Source organism: Sorex fumeus, unplaced genomic scaffold (assembly GCF_029834395.1).
Source record: "Sorex fumeus unplaced genomic scaffold, SorFum_2.1 ptg000009l, whole genome shotgun sequence".
Lineage (NCBI taxonomy): Eukaryota > Metazoa > Chordata > Mammalia > Eulipotyphla > Soricidae > Sorex > Sorex fumeus.
Genome location: NW_026606066.1, coordinates 10,750,817 through 10,770,136, shown reverse-complemented (window position 1 = coordinate 10,770,136; position 19,320 = coordinate 10,750,817). Strand labels below are relative to the sequence as shown.

Below are 19,320 nucleotides of genomic sequence, written 5' to 3'. Positions count from 1 at the left end.
TAAACTAAACCAAACCAAATCTATTCATTTTTGGTACTACAAACTTGAGGAAACCACACTGCTTCATTTTAGAGCTACTTATTTGGGGAGGGCTCCACTGTATATTATTTAGCATGCAGTAGCACTTAGGTATTATGGAGGATTTCATCCCACTAACCTCATTATTCACCAGGAGAGGTCAAGATGGCAAAACTTTTCCACGCTAAAAAGGTAAACTAAAAGTGCACTTCCTCTTCCTTTATCAAACTAGGAAAAGAAAACTTTACAGATCATGTTATCAGCTCGGATTTAAAAATCTAAGTCAAACAATATGAAAGAAAGCTAGTGCCATTTTATTAACTAAATTCGCTTCACATAAGAATATAATGAATTCAAAAACAGTTACATGGTGGAAGCAGTAATCCACTTTTAATTTCCTTCAAAGAATTCAGAAATTGCTGATAGGAAAGAAGACATGGGTCTGATAGCAAATTGCTGTGTCTTAGTATTTTGACATTCTGGCACCAGGACTGACATTTGATATAGAGAATAGGAGATAGGAGATCTCTCAACTGACACCATTGAAAAAAAAAAAAACAAAAAATGCTCCCTTTGCTAAGTCTGTTCCTAAAAGGCTCTCAGCCCACAGATAAGCCTGGTGACAGAACAGAGTAACTGTTTCAACAGTTTTCATAAGGTTGCTTAAATAGCACACTGAGCAGAGAGAAAAGGAGACAAAAATTCAGAGAGTACAAGAACATGGCCTAATAGTAAAGCATCCTTACACAATGAGCTCAAAACATGTTGGGCTTCATTAAGGTTCGTTATTCAGTCAATGAAACTTTAGGGCAGGTGTTGGCCTGCTGGGCATGGTGGGAGTGAGCAGGCACTACCCTCCCATGGGATAACTACAGGCATAGGTGTACAATTATAAAAGTTTGGATGAAGGGACAAGCCTTTCCCAGAGAAACCTGGAAAAGGCTTCTCTGGGAAGCTTAGTGTTCAATTTGGGGCATCAGTAACACAGAGGCATCAAACAAAAATAGAAGAAGGGCAACAAGAATATATAATCATTCCAAACAGAGTTCCACCTTACTGAAAAAAGAAATCCACCTTAGTGAAAACCTTAGATTCCATAATAGATGTCTGTGCTGTCAAGTCAACGTTGAGGAGGAGAACAACAAAAAACTCTCGAGCTCTAGGAGCCCCACAAATTCTACCACCATGTGGAACCAGTGCAAAATTTTCTCTTAAAAAGAATGTTAGAGGTTTAATTAAATCCTGATCACTTCCTATTCTCTCGATATACCCTCAGTAGATCCAATCTTAAATTGGAACGATTCCAAACTACTGGAATTTTTATCATATAAATAGAACATTCATAAGCAATATCAAATGTTATTAAACATTATACAGTATTTTATATATATTTAGAGTGTTCATAATGACAATCTCCTTTATTATTTTGCAGTTTGTGGATTTCACACAAAAGCCCTTTTGGTAAATATGTCCATACATGTAGCACTGTAGCACTGTCCTCCCATTGTTCATTGATTTGCTCAAGCAAATCGAGCAAAGTAACGTCGAGCACCAGTAACGTCTCCATTGTGAGACTTGCTATTACTGTTTTTGGCATACTGAATATGCCACAGGGAGCTTGCCAGGCTCTGCCGTGTGGGCGGGATACTCTCGGTAGCTTGCCAGGCTCTTGAGAGGGATGGAGGAATCGAACCTGAGTCGGCTGCATGCAAGGGAAATATCCCACCCGTTGTGCTATTGCTCCAGCCCATCTATACATGTAGATCTAGTTATTTCATTTTAATTGTTCTTGAGTATCTTTATCCATATTCATTCTTATTTCATCCGGAAGGATTACTAATCTTTGTAATTACTTTTCTAAGCAATGTTACAATGAGCATCCTGTGCCTGTCAGACTTAATCCAATGATGTCAAGTTCTTGAAAATTTAAATCCTAATTTTCTGCCTGCTTATTTTTCACTTATAATTATTTTTTTAGCTTTTAGTTTTGTTGGTTTGTTTTTGAAATACCCCTGATGTGTCCTGGGCTTACTTCTGGCTCTGAGCTAAGGGTGGGGCTCAAGGGACTATAGGTGGTGGCAGGGATTGAACCAGAGTTGGGAGTGTACAAGGCCTTACCCACTATGCACTTCTCCAGCCTCATTATTTTTATTTAAACTTGAATTTTATAATTTCTAATTGTGAGCTCATTTTCAGTGACACTGTTTTCTTAGCTGGAGAGTCCTTGTCCTGAATAATGTGGAGAGTTAATTATGGGACCAAAGTCTCAGGTGTTGCAAGTCTGGCAAGTGTACTAAGTGTGTAGCTTTTTGAAGGTTGTCATGGTTTAAAGCAACAATGTAAGTTCAAACATACCACCCAGGGCACACATTCTTTGGACAGAGAATGAAACCCAAACTCTGGTGCATTGGGAAGGGCTTGGCAATTGTTCCATGGGACTCTTGTAAAGTCAGTTCAAATTCTTCTGATTCTGGCATTTATTTCCTTTCTATCTCCAGTAACTGGAGTCAATGCATTTTGTTTTGCCATTTCCTTTAAGTGCTGACTGGAATTACTGATATATGAAGCATTTCTATTTTATCAAGAGGAATCCTATGCTAGTTTAAACTGTGAGAATGGAAGTCCTAAACAAATTCTTCAAATTCTCAGTTTGGAGTGGAAATGTAGCTCAGGGGGAAGAGTACAGGCCTTTACGTTTAAGTCCTAGTTTGAGTTCCAGCTCCCATCCCATATAAATATTATTTTTTTCTATTAATGTAAAATTACGTAATTTAAAAATCTGCTGATTCAAATTATTTTGAATGTACACTATCACACAACTGAGTTTGGGAATTACTCTTTTTGGTTTAAAAGATGGCTTTATTTAAATACATTGAATACCTGGTCAGATAAAAGCTGGTGTGGTCCAACAACATTATACTCTGCTTATACTCTCCTACAGTAATTTTAATGTTATTACAAACCATGGTGCTTACATTTTTAAAAAAATGAGTGACTTTAAAGTTTATTTGTGATAATTTAACTTCCTTAGTCAATTATTTCATTGAATAGCAGTATCAAGTCAGAGTCAGTAATTTTTTATTTGCTTTGCTTATTATTTTTTATAAAACACAGCCTGGAGAGACTGAGGAATAGGTAGAGAGCACATACTTTTTATGCACAGAACCTAAGTTCAACTCTTAGAACAACATGGTCCTCCAAACACCACTAGAATTAGCCCTCGAGTCCCCAGCAACCCCAGGCCAGAGCGGCAACACATCCTTGGGTGCCAGCACTGGATCATGACCTGGAGAGTAGAGTATTAGTGGAGGTAACCTCAAGGCCCTCCAAACACAAAAAAAAACACAAAAAAACACTGCCTAATATTGAAAAACTATCACATAAAGGTGCATTTTAATCAAGTTTTACTGGCCTCATTAGTATAGTTTATGCTTTAATAAAATCACAATATGCAAACAGCTACTTTGGAATAAGCAAACTGCAAAAATATAAGCAAAGGAAGTATTTTATGGGAGACTTGATTAGAATCTTTATTTACTAGGAAAGAAATCCACAAAGAGGAGAAGTAGTAATTTTAGTATTTGGAACCAATGGTAATAAAATTTAGATTAATTTGAAGTGTACATTAGAGACTGAAATATAAAATATGCCTATATGTATATCTAATAAGTTAAAGGCGTATTAATTTCTTAAACAAATTTCTAGTAATATCCTGGGTTTATATTTACTGTATTTGACTACACTGAATTATTTCTTGTAGCAATTATTTTGTATAGTAGCTTAAAAACATTAAAAAATTCAAGATAAATTGAAAACATTTTAAAATGCTAATAAATGTTTAGAAATATTTTTACTAAAAATGAAACTTAAAAAATCAATTAGTTTTACTAAATAATTATGAAAAAATATATTTTCTTGTTGTCTACATATATAAAAAATTAAACTTCTAATTGTAGAGGATTTTTTTGCTTCAGAAGCTTACCTAAACCATATAAAACACAGGACTGAAAGATAATCAATATTGTAAGAAGCATCTTGAAATTAGAATAAATTGACATTTTGATGTCAAATTTAGAAAGGCAAGTTAACAGTGACAATGCTAATAGAATCATTTTCTGTGTCCAGAACAACTTAAAAAGGCATGTAACTCAAAGGTGTATAAAAAGAGCCACCGGCCCTGTACCTGGTGCTGGCGATGCTTGGTGATTCTGCTCCAAGCCTACATCTTTCTAGCTGACTGGCAACAATCTGCCTTTCCACTTCCAGTTCTCTGGTGAGTCGCTGAAACTGAAGCTCCTGTGATTCAAAAAAAATAAAAGGCATATAAGGTGACAAGGCTTGCTGCTCAGGCAGATGAATGGATGAATGTGTGCCACAGGAAACAGAAACATACCTTATCACAGAACACCATGGCTTTGTGACATTCAAGTTTTGACTGGAATTATTGGTCTACATTTCAAACTTAAAGGCATCAGAATATAGCCTTTGTTTTGGAATAGGAAATCAGTAAGTACTTGCTTTTTAATTTTTATTTCTAACTGAGACCTTCAAACTGCACTTCTATGATAATACCGTATTAAAGGTCTGTAGAAATTTTTACTTGATGTTGTCTACATCACAGTTATATTAACCAATCTATCCTCAATGGCCAAATTTATATCTCTTGAACTGTGGACCAACCCAGTTATTAAAATATGTATCTTCCCATGACAAAAATCACTTGACCATACTTGATATAATAGAGCTTTAATTTGCTAAAGAAAAAATAATTCAAATAGCAAAGAACGTCTTTCACCTTTACCTACAATATAGACAACAATATCTTACTACTGTCACAAATAAATCCATGTATCATTATGTGAAATAAAGAAAAAAAATGCTACTGAGGAATAATACAGAGTTAAAAACTGTAGTAAGCACTGGACAGATTATCTAAAGTTCTTTCATGCTACAATATAGGCTGTATCTATGAGATACAAAAATTCTACTACAGGAGTTGTTTTAACTTCATTTGTACTTATCTTGTTTTAACTTGACAGGAGTTTAATAAATAGAAAGTATGCCTTGTTATAAAACACCTACAGATCAACTCAAGTACACTCCCAAGGATTAATTCAATGCCTCTAATAACACCTCAAGCTCCCCTGTGCCATATTATCTCCTTTCAAGTTTACCAAAAGCTAATGGTGATCTGTAAATAGTTTAATTAGACAAAGACTATGAGTTCAAAATACCAGATTTGTAATATCTATACCTAGAAATAATAAGATGAAAAAATTACCTAAAATATAATTTACAATAAAAGTATTTGTTTGCCATGGAAAAACTAAAATAGAACTTAGCTGAAAGGTATATTAATTCCCTGTGAAATATACAATTAACTGATAGCATTAGATTTTCAAATTCAAAACACTAATCTTAGAATAACTCTTAAGAACCAGTCCCCGAACTACTTACAACTTTTTGATATTGAAAATTCTTTACTAATGAGCCCAATTGTTTTGGGCATATTACCAGACAGGGAGTGGATGAATAATAGTTGGCTCAAAATACTGTAAAACATAATTATAAGAGGTATGATTGCTTCTACTTAATCACTCCTAATCCAGTGGTTCTAAATAAATATATAGCAACAAAATGCCATACTTTGTCAGAATAATAATTTATTAAAAGGACACAGTCTTTCTTTGTTCTTAAACAGCATCATATTTTTTTTTGTGACTCCCCACTTTCTTTCGATTACTTCCCTTAATTGTTCATTATACATCTAGAAGAAAGGATGGACAGCTCAAGTTGGGCCAGGAAAGGTATATCTATCCATGCAAAAACCTATTGCCTGAGCCATCACGGTACCATTGTGTTTTGGGTTCAGTGACTACTAGGGACTGAGGGCTGGGGTGCTTTATTCATTAGAGGGATGACCAAACATTACTAGGATATGATTAAGGTATGGTTCAAATTAGAAAAACAAACAAATCATAGAAAAAATTCATCTCAGTGAATTTTTCTCATGTTTGTGCAGTCTGTTTCAACTTTCTTTAGAAAAAAAAAAAAGGTGGGAAATTTCCTAACTGAATGAAGAAACTGGAAAACACTCTTCTGTATCTCCTTCCCCCAGAAACAGAAACAGTGACTTTGGCTTGGCCACAATACCAGGCTGAGACTCAGGTGCTGAGACCAGAAAGCACAAAGCTAATTTTCTCTTTCTTCCATCTACTTGCTGCATTTCCAAAGCCAAAGCTATTGGTACATACATGATTACAAGAGCTGCTATCTTTATACTTGGTGTTAGTGTCAGTGATTTCTCTCTCTCTCTCTCTCTCTCTCTCTCTCTCTCTCTCTCTCTCTTTCTTTGGATCACTTATATAATTTAATTGGACACTGTTCCTGGAAGATCAGTCTCAAGTCTTGTCCACTCATCCTCACTTAATAAAAGTACCTTTTCTATATATTTAGCCATGCCAGTTTGTTCCTTACAAGAAAGACACCTTGACTGATACACCTACAGAAACAATTTGCAATTGTCAAAATGTTAGGAGGATCTATGTAGCCAGCTATTACTCCATTTTAAAATTAAAATTAAAAAATTAAATTAAAAATTAAAATTAAAAAAATAAAATTAAAATTTGAAATTTAAATTAAAAAATTTAAAAATGAAAAGTTGGCCAGTTCCTTTAGCACGCATATGGACTGAGTAAAGTCCATCTCCTATCCCTGCTGGTAGTGGAGATTATATTATTGATCAGCATGAACTGCCTTTATCAAAATAGTCTACACTCTATTTGCCTACACTACTTACAAGCAGGATATTCAAGTCCCCAAAGCAGAATACCAGGAAGCTATAAAACATAAAATCTGCAAAGGTTACTGAATATCTGTCAATATTTACAAGCAAATTATATGTATGCTTTGCTATAAAATTATCAGTATTATACCAACAGAATATAAATTAAACACCCACATGTGACTGGCACCACGATGGATAAGTAGGATACAAAGACTGGAGAATTCTCTCCACAAATTGCTTTGACTGATAAGGAAAGCAATATTGTACAATCATATAAAAACACATGCTATGATTTCCAAAGTAACCCTCATTAGGATAATTATAGGGGTCAGAGCAACCATACAGCAGGTAGTACCCTTGCCTTGTATGCAGCAAATCCAGGTACAGTCCCCAGAACCCCAAATGGTCCTCTGAGCCTATTGGAGGTGATTCCTGAGCACAGAGCTAGGGATCAGTCCAAAGCTCCACTGGGTGTCGTCTACCCCATTCCCAAAGAAGATTATGGAGAGATATAATCTAAAAATTTGAAAATTTTAAATTTTTTCCTTAAAAAAAGAGTGTCCTGGCTGATTCTTAAATTTATATCTAAAATTGTGAATCTAAATTATGGAGGGATCTTTTGTTTTCCTTTGAGAAGGGCAAGAAAAATGTTAAAAAAAAGTATTTATCAAGTTTGTCATATGATGATTTCCTCTGAGAAAGTCAAGGTTTATTGCTAGGCTACAAAAATGGAGTCATTTCACATGCATTTATGTTTAGCTCATTTCTCTCAGGAAAAATGTTGAAAAGCATAATCTATGAGCTAAGAGAAGAGAAAAAAAAAACAGCTTTATCTTATGATGCTATGAAAACTTGTATGGTAGACAGTGCTGCACTGTCCACGAAAGTGACAGGAAGAGCTTAGTGCCAGGCTGCCTGCATCAGGTGCACCAATTCACAGAGACCCTGAGCACCAGGGCTTGCCCGTGGCACAGACTGTCATCAGCCACTGGCTAAAGTGGGAAAACTCGGGTCAGAATGGCACTAGAGTTCCCTGTAGACCGGGCTGAGGTCTCCCTTCCTTGATTCTGCCTTTTCTTCTCCCACATTAAGAGTTAGCTTGAATTAAATAATCTGAACGCAAAACTCCATCTTAATGAGAATATAATATGAGAGAGACTGGATTCTGGGCTTCCTTTTGTATAATAAAAACTATCTAACTTAAAAAATTTAAATACTGTGAGATCCTTCAAATGTATAGAAAAAGTATACACAATAATACAATGAGCTTAAGAGAACACTATAAGAACCAGTTATGGTACATCGTAATATTCTGGTATGTTTGGTTTATTGAAAAAAATTACAAAGGGCTGGAGTGATAGCACAGCGGGTAGGGCGTTTGCCTTGCATGCAGCTGACCCGGGTTCGATTCCCAGTATGGTCCCCTGAGCACCACCAGGAGTAATTCCTGAGTGAAGAGTCAGAAGTAACCCCTGTGCACTGCCGGGTGTGACCCAAAAAGCAAAAATAAATTAATAAAACACATAAATAAATTACAAATAGAATGAAATTCCTTGTTTCCTCGCTCCTTCCAGAAAAGACCAATTTCCAGAGTTTGCTGCACAATATCCACAGGAATATTAGATAGTATTAGTACTTCATATCTACAGATAAGAGAATATACTGTATTGCTCTACAAAGTCACACAATGTATGCCGATGGTATGCAATCTTCTATAGATCGCTGAGTTAAATGAGATATATCAATACATTTAGCATGTAGACCTAGTTCATTTATTTCACTGCTCAGTAGTACTCTCTGTTACCACCACAATATAGTCATATCTTTCCAACATGACAAAAACTTGGTTCGATATCAATTTTCTGCAATTATGGCTGCTTTGTTAAATCCATCTTGTACACATGTACCCCATTTCTACAGAGCTGAGATAGGTTTCTCCTCTCCCTTACACTAATATTGTAGCTTGTAACATTTTACCTATGGTGAAATATCTTCCATTAGATCATAAGTTTGGGTACATTAAACAGACTGTAAGGATGAACTAGCATGCTCAGGGTGATGGTAATCTAGAATGGGCAGACACCTTAAAGGTGAAGGTCAATTAATTTATTTAATTTACTTAGCTAAAAACTCTGTTATCTCTGTTATCTCTGTTCTCTCTCTCCTCTCTTTCTCTCTCTCTCTCTCTCTCTCTCAGCGGGGGAGGGAGGGAGGCAACACACACTGGTGTTCAGGGCTTATTCCTGGCACTGTTTTCAGGAATCACTCATGGGAAGACTCAAGGGACCATATGGGGTGCCCAGGATTGAATCCAAGTTGATTATGTACAGGGCAATCACTATCTGCTGTATTATTGCTCCGGCCCCAATGTTAGTTTCAGTTTCCATAAATCACTAAACTTTCTTTCCAGATTAGCTTTGTATTTAAAAAATTTAATTAAAATAAAATAAAAATTTAAATGAAATGAAATTTACATCTGTTTGACTCCATTTAGGTGAAAGACTTGTTAGGGTGTTAAATCTGTGGAAGTGGAAGTCCCTGCTACTTTTCTCTTTGTATGAGCTGTATCCAAGGGGAATTTGTCAATACTTCTTTGAATGTACATTTCTACATGTGCCCTGGAAAAAAAAAATCTTAACCCTTTCCAGTGACAGTATCTTTCATTTTTGAGATTTCTCGTTGGGTCTTTATCATATCCACCTGTTCCTGCATACTCATTTGGGAAGAGGCATTTTTCCCTTCCTTTTTTAGGTTTACCTTACTTCACTTTCAGATGAGACTTTAGTTGACAATTTTGTACTCTTCTGAATAGAAACGCTACTAATGCTGCACATAGTCAGTCAAGTGTTTATTATCTCCTCTGGTTTCTAAGTCTAATGAGACTCTCAACATTAGGTATTTCCACTCTCATTCTCTTTTGATAAGCAAGAAAGCTCCCCAGCCCTTAGTTCAAGGAGTCTGTTGTCAGAACAGAAAATAGCACATACTTTACCTCTTGTAACCTCCCAATTTCTCTCACCCTAATTTTTTCTTTTGGGGGGAGGGGGGAGTGGGAGGCAGTTTGGACCACACCTGGCTGTTCTCAGCACTTACTCTTGGATCTGTGCTCAGGTTTCATATGTGGTGTTAGGGTTGGCGACATGCAAAGCAAGTGCCCTATCCACTGTACTATCACTCTGGTCCGTGTCACCATAAGATAATTGTCATTGATGGCTAAAGTGGTAGCTTTCCAACTGTATCCTCATTCTACACTGCAAATTCTCTGTAGATACCATCTAGGATATTCTCCCGAGTAGTACACTCCATCTGTAGAATTTTTATTTGTGGGGTTTGGGCCACTCCTGGCCAGCCCTGGCTGTGCTTGGGAAACTATGTAGTACTCAGGATTGTATCAGGGGTCATCCACAAGCAAGACCACTTGCCTTAACCCATGTACTCTCTGGTCCCATTGGTGTTTGAATTGAAATGTAGTTATTTCCTGTAAATTTTAGCAACTACTCTATGGTGACCATTCTTCATTCCCTGTACCCGAGATATTCAAAAGAAAGGAGCAGGCATTTTCCTGACTCCTCAACACCTTTCTTCCTTTCTTGCTTAACTGGTAAAGACTACAATTCTTCCAAACACATATGAAAGTTTGTTGTGTTTTTGAGACTCCTGCCACCCAATGGCACTGCAGTTTCCTGCTTTCTTCCCTATCATCTACTGTGGTGACAGTGAGTGGTAATAAAGAATAGCTCCTCACTTTATATGGGGTCAGGGGTTACTTCCTATAGTGTTTGGGTGGGGGGAAAGATGGACCACATCTGGTACAGGGTATCAAAAACGGCCATCCCAGAAGCACCTGTACTAACTCATTGAGATATCTCCTGGCCTTTCCTACACCTATTTACTTCAAGTGATTCTAAGCACTTCACAAACTCTGAAATGGCCAGTAGTCATTACTACCACTATGATGGCAATTAAGAAAGAGTAGGTGGTATTTAGCACCATTAGTTGTGACCCCTTCAACTTGTTTCCCTACAGTCAGCTGAACCCTCAGTTCAGTTCTCTTTCAGGCTTAGTGAAGGAGTGCACCCTTTTTTTCTAATATTGGGTCTTCCATGCCTTCTTACATCAAAAATCTTAGCTTTCTTCCTTGAATCTTCAATGTTTCTTCAGTTTTTTCCTTTTTGTGGTAACAGGTATCAAACCCATGACCTCATACATATGAATCCTGAGCTCTCCCACTGAACCACACCCCAGTGACTGCCCCTCAATCTTTTAATGTGAAAATCTTTCTCATCAGAAAACATTATGTTTTAGATTTTGGAATCTGTTTCTTTACCCTTTGACTTATACTAATGCATTACTAATATTTTATTTAAATTGACTACTGTTTAGGGCATAGTACCATATCAGGCATTAAAATTATTCAATTTCTGGCTTCTAATGCTTTTGTAATTTTTCTAACAAAAATTAAAATATATAAGAACATTTTAAAATGTTCACCCATGTATTAAAAACCATTACATCAGCAGTAAATGTACAAGGAATCAATATACCTTTCCATCTTTGTAAGTCTAAGAGAAAGTATTGAGCACTGGATATATTGAAAGAAAATGAATATGGATTATTATATCGTATAATCAATGGCTTATAAAAAGCATTTTAATTTCAATCACCATAATTTAATATCTCACTTTCTCATTAAAATCTCCCCTTTTTTGCCATACTATGTACACAATTTAGTTTTTAATTTTATTAAAAAAATTGGAGGGGGCCACACCTGGTTGGTACTCTGTAGTTAACCTTTCCTGTGCTCTGGGATTACTCCTTCTGAGACAATATAGGGATGCTGGGGATAGAACTGGGTATATAATGTGCAAAGGAAATGCCCTGTCTACTGTACTACCTCCCTGGTTCACAAGTTTGATTTACAGAGGCAAAATTAATGTAGGATATGAATATTCTGACTTTTAATGATGCACATAAAAACACAGTGTCAAATTTAATGATAAAAACAATTTATTAACAATTTTAAAAACTTTTATATTAATAGATCAATTATCACTGAGAGGCAACACTAAACTTTCTTTTTCTTTTGTTTTGGCAGACACACTCAGGGTGGTTTATGGCTGTGGGAGGATAAGGGGGCACATCCAGCAGTGCTTGGGGCTTACCCCTAGCTCTGCACTCAGGAACTACTCCTATAGTACTGGGGAACAACAAGATTGCTGGAGATTGAACTCAGATTGGCTGCATGCAAGGCAAGGGTCATACCTGCTGTATTATTTGCATTATTATCAATTCTGGAGTGATCACTGGCGGTGTTCAGAATTGAATCAGGGTATACTGAATGCAGGGCACGGGCAGTAGCACTGTACTGTCTCAATTGCCCCCCCCCCCCCCGCCCCAACATGCTTGTTATTAAGTATAGCAGATTAAGAAGATATGACCTGATCTCAGGACACAGACTCTCCCTGCCTTTCCTTTTCCCATATTTAAAAGATGAATAAACGATGGTCATGAGGTTCTTGAGCCAAGTCTAGTGAACTATTTTTAAAAGCATATTTAAAATTTAATAAGGAATCCTCAAGAGCTCCTAATCTAGACTGTTAATAAAGCAAAGCAGCCTTATATTTTCAATGTGACCTTGAACTTCTCGGCCTCAAGAAAACCTACTAGCAAAGTAGAGGTAATCAAATGCCCTAACTTTCTGTTTATTTAATAATGGACAATTATCAGGTCTACTTAGGTCTAATTAGGTAGAGCCTATAATTATAGAAATGTGAAACACTTCTAAATCCTTTGTTAAAAGAAATCCAAAATAGAAATGACTTGAATAACTAAAATTACCTTGTCCCGAACTGTGCTTTGAGAACACTATTGTTGCAAGTCATACAGGAATATCTTTAAAAGAAGGGACTTCAGACCCAACACTTCGGGAAATGCTGTCTGTAAGACTCCCAATCACTGAGATCCACAGTGATGCCAACATATTAATACTTCTGAAAAGTCTACCAGGAGAACATCACTTTACCTCTGTCCAACCTAGCAAACTTAAAAAACCATATTTTTTTAAATTGAATCACCATAAATAACAGAATTCCAAAGTTATTCATAATTGAATATCAGGTGCACAATGTTCCAACATCAATTCCTTCACCAATTTCCCCATTTTCCCTTATGCCTCCTGGACTGCTTCTATAGCTGGCACTACTCTTCATTTTTCCCCTTACTGTCTGTCCTTTTAGGCACTGTAGTTTACCATACAGTTACTGATTGGGTATTATGCATACAACTTTGCCTCTTTGCAGATCTTTTCTTTTTCAAGTAAAACTATTAACATTTCAAGAGGGAATACTGTCTAGCTGTACAACACAACAAAAGAAAAAAATAAAAGTCGTAATGCATTTATGGAATTACTAAGGGGTAGCTATCCTGTAAACTAAATTAAAAGTATTTTTAATACATTGAAAACCAAAATTTGAATCACTTTTGATGAAAGAAAGCATTCTCAAAGGGCAGGGCACCACAAAGAGATAACCTACAATTGGAAACTGCTAATCTCACATCATCAGAATAAAGTGTCTATTAGGATTCTTCACTGGATTAACTGCCCTGTCTGCATACTGCTTCTTACATTGAGATCTCCTCTAAAATGAAAGAAAAATACAAGACAGAGCTACTGGTATTATTATTTGTTAGCCCAGCTAATGTTCTAATGGGAGATGAATTACATTACGTTCTCCAATACCTTATCCTACTTAAGCACAAAATATGATACCAAGTTCTAATTTTTGATATCTATTCATCAATTTTAGCAAAAGAAAATAGCAAAGCCTAACGGATGCTCTAAATTCATATTGTGAAGTTGCAACTTATATATTTGCAACTGTCACCAAAGCACTATTATTAAGAAACCAAACTAAAGAAAGGGAGGATTATATTTAAACACATAAGAAAAGCCTAGAGCCCGGTGTGGATAAGAACATCAAGAAAAACAGATATAAAATCATTTCTCATGATAAAAAGAAATTATCTACTCAGTCATAATTCACTGGCATGGGCTGCTGTTAAATCAGAAGGCGTGGGGTCCAGATACCCATGCTTAATAAACAAATCCTTCAAGGAGATTCTCCTGTTGGCAAAAGTTCAAGAACCACTGCCCTAATAGAACCCGTATTCCTTTTTCAGGATCAAACTGCAAGTGATTTGATCTTCTCATCATTTTCTGTCTCTTCCATCCTATTCCTCACGCATGAAATAGTTTCCCAAATCCGTTAAGTCTACTCTTCTTACATTGAGTCTATTCTCCATTCCTATCACTCATATCCTAGTTCATGTGCATATTTACACTATTATGATAAGTCAGCACTAAGTCTTCTGCCCACTGTGATGGTTAGGGTTTTTCACTAGTTTTCATATTTCTCCCAGATACTAATTCCTAACTATCTAGTTGGCCTGGAGGATTGTCAGGGTTACCCCATTTCAGACTGGGGAAATTTACCTAATATCATTAAAAAACAAGATTCAAAATCACAACATTCCTAATCCCATGGAGTTTACCACTGTGCACAAAAATGTTTCTACTCAAATTCGCTTCACTCCAACCCAAATCAAAAAGTCAATCAGTTTTATTTTATGACCCACACAATATTTTGCCCTCCTCTCTCTGCAACAAACACTAAGTTCTGGACTCTGAAAGGGAATGAACCTTCCACATACTGAACTGTTTATGGTTCCCTACACACATATCACTCAAAAATTTTTGCTTATGTTGTTTCATTTACCTGTAATATCACTTGCCTTGAAAGTTTATAGAGTGGAACATAATTTCATTCCTCTTAGCATCCTCCCATTTTCCTTGCTAAATCATTCAGGGTGATTATTATACAGTTCATTTTATTTAGTATAGGATAACTGGCTACAACCTATCAATTTGCACATTCCTGAGAAATTTAATGTCAATTATTATCTACTCAGTCAATAGTTATTATATATTTAGTCTATGTAAGCATCTTTGAGGTGCTTAAGATTTTAAGTGTAATAAAATAATAAATGTAAATTCGAGGTAAGGAAAATGGGAGAGGAAACCAATGAGACAAAATATTTACTATTTAAATATACTCCTGGCTCTGCATTCAGGAATTACCCCTGGTGGTGCTCAGGGGACCATATGGGATGCTGGGAATAAAAACTGGGTCAGCTACATGCAAGGCAAACGCCCTACCCACTGTGTTATTGCTCTAGCCCAAACCAAAAATAGTTCTGTAGCTTTTGTATGCTAATTTCAAATTGCCACATGTACAATGACATTTATTTAGCAGTCCTTCTAAAAAGTAGAATGTTTGCATACATACAAGTGCATATGTATAAATACAATTCTAACAAATTTTCTTTAGTTGAGTTCTTATCAATTCATATTTATGTTTATTTATAGAGAAAAAAATCCTACTAGTCAAGTAAATATTAAAAGAGATAAAATATAGGAATGGATCCTCAGAAACAATATTAGTTATACCTATCTACGATAACTATTACTATCAGTTTCCAAGAATACAGTTTTTTGGTATAAGTAATGTCAAAAATCACAAGATTTTCTTTAAATGTTAATGTATTGAAAATTACATTAGCTAGTACTTCAGAATTCATTATAAAATTATAAAAAATAAAACCTAACAATAACAATTTATTTGATTTTCCAGCACATAAATATTTCAAAATTAGCAGGACCAATGATGCATCAAACCTAACGTTATATGCCTATTTGAGAATTAATTGACTGAACAGTAGATAATTATAATGCATATAAATCATTATTTGCTGAAATTTAAAAAATGTGAAAAATAACCAATCTCTTGATAAGGAGAAGTTACTGCATATGGAGCAAATAAAATAATAATGTTAAGGATACCAAAAAGCGAAACTAAATTTAATCTTCCTTTCTTCAGTTGATATAACAAATAACACCAGGGAATAAGAGGTTAATTATTTTCATGATTAATTTAAGGTTTTGTTAGTAACTTAATGAACAGTGAAAGACAACAAATATCTACTGCAGGTAGTCTTTTCCTATGCTTATTTAAATTTTCAAGTTTACTTCCACCACCCTTTCTGCTTTGCAGATAAATTTGTGACTAGATAGGCAGTGGCAGGATTTAATTTACTAGGATTAAGAATGAACATGCGCCCTTTCCACTGAAATGTTCTCTTTAATGGTAAAGGCTTGTACCTGGCTTAAAAGGCAAATATTATATATTTTTTAAATAAAAGGTTTCTTAAAGACAAAATGTAAAATTAAAATTTTTTCTATTCACGAAAACTGTTCCTCTCTGAAGCACCAGAAATTTCCCTCAGCTTCTTTAGAATTAAGGCTAAAAAAGAATCAAGAACTGAGGCTTGTCAGCAGCAGCAGAGGGAAGGAACTCAGTGGAGAGGGTCAGCACTCTGGAGGCGAGCCTGGTGCAGGGCAGCAGAAAACAACACTGGCATGACTGCAAACTATGATGCTGCGCTAGAAACTAAATATAAAGAAGAAATACGGTAAAGCAGGAGCAGTAAAATTGGTAATTATTGGCCATATCTACTTAGTAGGAGCATTAAATAAATGCCAGGTACAACCCTGAGACAAATCACTCATAAACATTCCTATTCTTTGATTTGGGTTCCACTGAACACTGCTCCTGGTTACTCCTGACTTTGTGGTCAGGAGTCAGTCCTGGCGGCAGCTGGGGGAGCATACATGGTGTCAGGAATTGAGTCAAGGTAAATCGGATGCAAGGTCAACACCTTAACCCCTGTACTATCTTTTCAGCCCCAACATAATGATTTGATATTTGCATATATTGAAAAATGAAAATGTATAGTGCATCTAACATTTGATAATGTTATTTGTTTACTGGGTCACACCTGATGGTGCTCAGGGCTTACTCCTGTCTCTGGTCTCAGAGATCACTCCTAAAAGGCTTAGGGGCCCAACTGGGTCAGTCACATGCAAGTCAATTGTCCTCCCACTTAACTCTTTGGTCCAGTAATGCTAATTTTATTGTTTAGACTAATCTATCTGAAACAAACTTTATGTTTGACAAATCTCAAATTATTTTTTTCAATTACGATATAGTCGATTTGCTCAAGCAGGCCCAGTAACGTCTCCACTGGAGACTTTGTTGTTACTGTGTTTGGCATATCGAATACTCTCGGTAGCTTGCCGGGCTCTCCGAGAGGGGTGGAGGAATCGAACTCAGGTCGGCCATGTTGGCCACTTGTAAGGCGAATGCCCTACCACTGTGCTATCGGGGCTGGAGCGATAGCACATCGGTAGGGTGTTTGCCTTGCACGCAGCCAACATGGCCGACCCAAGTTCGATTCCTCCGCCCCTCTCGGAGAGCCCGGCAAGCTACCGAGAGCATCTTGCCTGCATGGCAGAGCCTGGCAAGCTCCCTGTGACGTATTCGATATGCCAAACACAGTAACAACAAAGTCTCCAATAGAGACGTTACTGGGCCCGCTCGAGCAAATCAACGATCAACGGGAGGGCCTTTACCTTTACCTTACCTTACGATAGGGCTGATGCGATAGCACAGCAGGTAGGGCGTTTGCCTTACAAGCGGCCAACATGGCCGACCCGAGTTCGATTCCTCCGCCCCTCTCGGAGAGCCCGGCAAGCTACCGAGTATTCGATATGCCAGACACAGTAACAACAAAGTCTCCAATGGAGACGTTACTGGGCCCGCTCGAGCAAATCGACGATCAACGGGAGGGCCTTTACCTTACGATATAGTCATAAGGAAATATGCTAATTTTATTTGTAATAAGAATAACTTGGTATCAAATACCTTTCTTAAGTATTTTCCCTAATCTTTACAAAAGTACAAGCTGGTACTGAGTTAAGCAATTGCAAAATAATTGCAAAATTGCTGAAGGCCACATAATTAATAAGAGCTGAAAAATGAATTCTAAATTCTTCATTACAGTAAACTAAAAATATTAATGTGTTACTATCTGGGAGCTTATATTTACAATGGATGTTGATTTATGATTGTCTTCAACACTTCTGATCCACACAACTGAGTTGGGGTACGGGAGGGGGGAGAGAGAGAATCACTGAGATCCTTTTTTTTTTTAAAATTTTTATTAGTGAAACACCATGAGGTACAGTTGTACACTTACAAATTTTTGTGCTTGGGTTTCAATTATACAATGATCAAGTACCCATCCCTTCACCAGTACCCATTTTCCACCACCACGGGTCCCAGTATCCCTCCTACCCCCCATCCTCCGACCCCACCCTGCCTCTGAGGCAGGGCATTCCCTTTTGTTCTCTCTCTCCTTTTGGGTGTTGTAGTTTGCAAAAGAGGCACTGAGTGGCAATCATGTTTGGTCTATAGCCGACTTTCAGCATGCTTCTTCCATCCTGGGAGGATCCTCCCAACACCCTTTATTTGGTGCTCCCTTCTCTATCTGAGCTCCCTTTTCCCCTCGCATGAATCACTGAGATCCTTGGCGGAGGATGTGGGTACACAGATGACGGGTCTGGTGTTGGAATTACGTGCATGAGAAACTGTTATGAACAGGACTGTAAACCATAGACTCTCAACAGCAATAACAAAAATTTAAAAAATACAGAACAAGAAAAAGAGCAGATTCGGGTTGTTTGGTCACTCAGACTGGAAAGTTTAAAACACTATGTGATTTAAGGCATATCAGAGCAAAGTTGAAAAAGTTACAGAATATATGGCTCTAACCTGGGTCTGAATCTAGGCTCTGTCACTAGCTATATATATGATACTGGACACGGCACTCTGACTTCCATAAATTCCAGTTGAATAATTCTACAAAATGATCACACCCACCTCATAGGTTAGTTAGCATAACAAGATATGAGCACTACAGTAAAAATGTAGTATCTTAACACTGTGAAGAATGCAGCAGCAGTAGCCGAGCTTTTTGGTGGTAACCTAACTTTGCCATTCGGACAAATGATAAGAAAAAAGCAATGGCTTCTGCTCCTATTTTATACTCCATTTTTCTATTTATCAAATTTCAAAACAAATACTCTCAACAAACTAAAGGCTCTCATGACCTTCCCATGACATAAGTGAAACACCTGATCCACCCCAAACCCCGCACCTATTTTTCATACAGACAACTTCAAGAATGTCAAAATACCACTCAAAAGTCTAGGTAATTAAATGTGCTTTAAGACTGAGATACCTATTTAAAACAATTTAAGGTCTTTATTCAACTATTTTTCTGTCATCTTAGTCTATTAAGATATAAAAAAAACACTGGAAAGAGACCATTTTATTCTTTTTTTGAGATAATCTGGTAAATAATTTGCATATTAAAAATTCACACTCCCAGTTAATAGACACAAAAAGATGAAGCTGAATTTTCTAGCTCATTCTTTTCCTTCTAAAAGCAGAAACTGGTGTGGTGAGTGTGATGAAAGTCTTTGCAAATGTTTAGCAGAATATAAGATTCAGTCAGTGCTTCTGGCTGGGCGCTATACCCCGGTAAGCAGACAGTGC

At 36.7% G+C, this 19,320-nt stretch overlaps 1 protein-coding gene across 7 annotated transcripts in view; it reads right to left on the bottom strand.

Annotated features, from left to right (window-relative positions):
- Positions 1-19,320, bottom strand: part of PKP4 (plakophilin 4) — a 285,729-nt gene that overhangs the window by 113,734 nt on the left and 152,675 nt on the right. For all 7 annotated transcript variants that reach the window (XM_056110157.1, XM_056110158.1, XM_056110163.1 and 4 more), the window contains exon 3: positions 4,202-4,314. In XM_056110157.1, coding sequence (XP_055966132.1) covers positions 4,202-4,314 — 113 coding nt within the window. The remainder of the gene's footprint in view (positions 1-4,201; positions 4,315-19,320) is intronic.